The 1,889-nt window shown below is 61.2% G+C and overlaps 1 protein-coding gene across 1 annotated transcript in view; it reads left to right on the top strand.

The window, feature by feature from the left end:
• LOC104513350 (sodium/potassium-transporting ATPase subunit beta-1-interacting protein 1-like) overlaps positions 1-1,889 on the top strand; it is a gene marked incomplete at its 5' end in the record, with an annotated part of 6,637 nt that overhangs the window by 1,777 nt on the left and 2,971 nt on the right. The window contains 2 exon segments of the mRNA XM_010156671.1: positions 843-1,040; positions 1,819-1,879. Coding sequence (XP_010154973.1) covers positions 843-1,040; positions 1,819-1,879 — 259 coding nt within the window.

The following is a 1,889-nucleotide window of genomic DNA, read 5'->3' as shown; positions in this document are numbered from 1 at the left end:
TCGGTGGGGTGGGTGCTCACCCAGCCGTGCTGCTGCTGTCTGCGAGAGACCTGCCTCAGGGCTGCATCCCAACACACGCAGCCCCCATCTCCCCTCTGGATCCGTAGGCAGGGGCACTGGCATTGACTGTGCCATGGTGCCTCCCAGGATCGAGCCCAGACTCCATCCTGCTGCTTGTACTGAATCCCAGCTTAGCCTCACCTGAGCCTACCGTGGGGAGGGTGCGGCAGGGCTGGACTGTGTCCTCCCCAAGCCCAGTGACAGCCTGCAGCCGTGCCGTGTGGCGGGGAGCTGCTGCCTGCAACCCTGGCACCAAAGAGCTGCCAGAGATGAAACAAGGAAAGCCCCACAGCCTGCTAGTGGGCATATGAGGAAGGGACGTGTGTGAGCAGAGCCCCACGTGTCTCTGTAGGGATGGAGGGGACAGCACCCCAAACCCCTCTGTGCTCTGCATCCTTAGACCACGCTGGTGGGGTGATCCCATGGTCCTAAGTGTGTCTCTTGGATGGCTGGATGTGGCCAGCAGCATCCCAAGCAGCTCCTTCCTTGCCTCCAGGCCAAGCTGCCGCGCTGGTGACCGCTCCGTGACGTCTGTGATATCACCCGGGCATCATGGCACACCTGGTTGCTTGACCAAATGGTCCTTGATACTGGTGTGGGAGGAAGCCACAAACCCCAGGGGCGCCAGCCATGGCTTAGGGAGATGGGAGGGTTTCTTGGCCACGCTGCGTTTTGTGGTCCGGGCGTGTGCAACACTTGTGGAGCATCCTTTTCTGTCCAGCCCATCTGCAAAGAGCCACGGCTCTACGGTCGGTGCCTCCTCCTCTGCTCCTCTCCCGCAGGACCGAGACTTCATCATGACCTTCAATACCTCACTGCATCGCTCGTGGTGGATGGAGAACGGGCCGGGCTGCCTGGTGACGCCGGTAATGAACTCCAACCTGGCACCCGAGGACCATCACGTCATCACGGTCAGCGGCTGCCTGTTCGACTACCAGTACATCGAGGTGGTGAGCAGTGCCACGCAGATATTCCTGGCGGTAAGGGCAGCTGCCGGCACCTCCCCATCCCGGACTGTGCAGCGAGAGAGGGGGGATGATGGCCAGGACTGGGGTGGGCAGAGCCGCCGTCATCCAGCAGCCATCACGCATCAGTGCCCGTTTATAGCATCGAGGGCTGGGAAGAGAGGAGCAGACGGAGCCTATGCCAGCACCCCGGGGGTGCTGCCCGCTCCAAAACCTGGTTGCTGTGGGCTGGATGCTGTAGGAATCGGGGGTTTCTCGGTATCATGTGCCCAGGCGCTGTGTTGCTGCAGTGTGAGCTGCTGGGGTGTGCTGCTTGCTGGAGAGGGAGGGTCCCCCTTTCCCAGTGGCTGTCTCACCCCATCAGGGGTGGAAGGGGACACACTTGGATGCAAAGCTCCTGGGGAGCCTTGGGGGCTGCAAGAAAATAAAGCTTGGAAGGGAATTGGGGTGCCGAGCAGCTGCTGTGCACACCCTAAAGAGACACCCAGTGCTCGGAGTGGCTCAGCACCCCCGGCACTGCCATCCCAGTGTGCTGCCAGGCTGTACCCCCAAGAGCCACCCCCAGCTCCCCCTAGCACAGCTAAAACTATCCAATCTCACTGCATCCCAAACCATCACCCGGATGCCCCAAGAGATGAGTTCCAGCAGCCCTGATCCTGCCCAGGGTCCCCCCAGGGCGCTCCCAGGCATCCACCTCACAGCATCCACCTCTGCCCCCACCCCCCCCAGCATTTGCTGGTCGTGATGCCTGTCACCCCGATAACCCACTTCTCTGCCCGCTTTTGTTTCACAGCTCTTCGGCTTTGTCTATGCCTGCTACGTCAGCAAAGTGTTCCTGGAGGAAGAAGACAGCTGTAAGTGCTT

This window comes from Eurypyga helias, unplaced genomic scaffold (genome assembly GCF_000690775.1).
Source record: "Eurypyga helias isolate BGI_N326 unplaced genomic scaffold, ASM69077v1 scaffold22298, whole genome shotgun sequence".
NCBI classification, from domain to species: domain Eukaryota; kingdom Metazoa; phylum Chordata; class Aves; order Eurypygiformes; family Eurypygidae; genus Eurypyga; species Eurypyga helias.
This window is presented reverse-complemented; position numbering and strand designations above follow the sequence as displayed.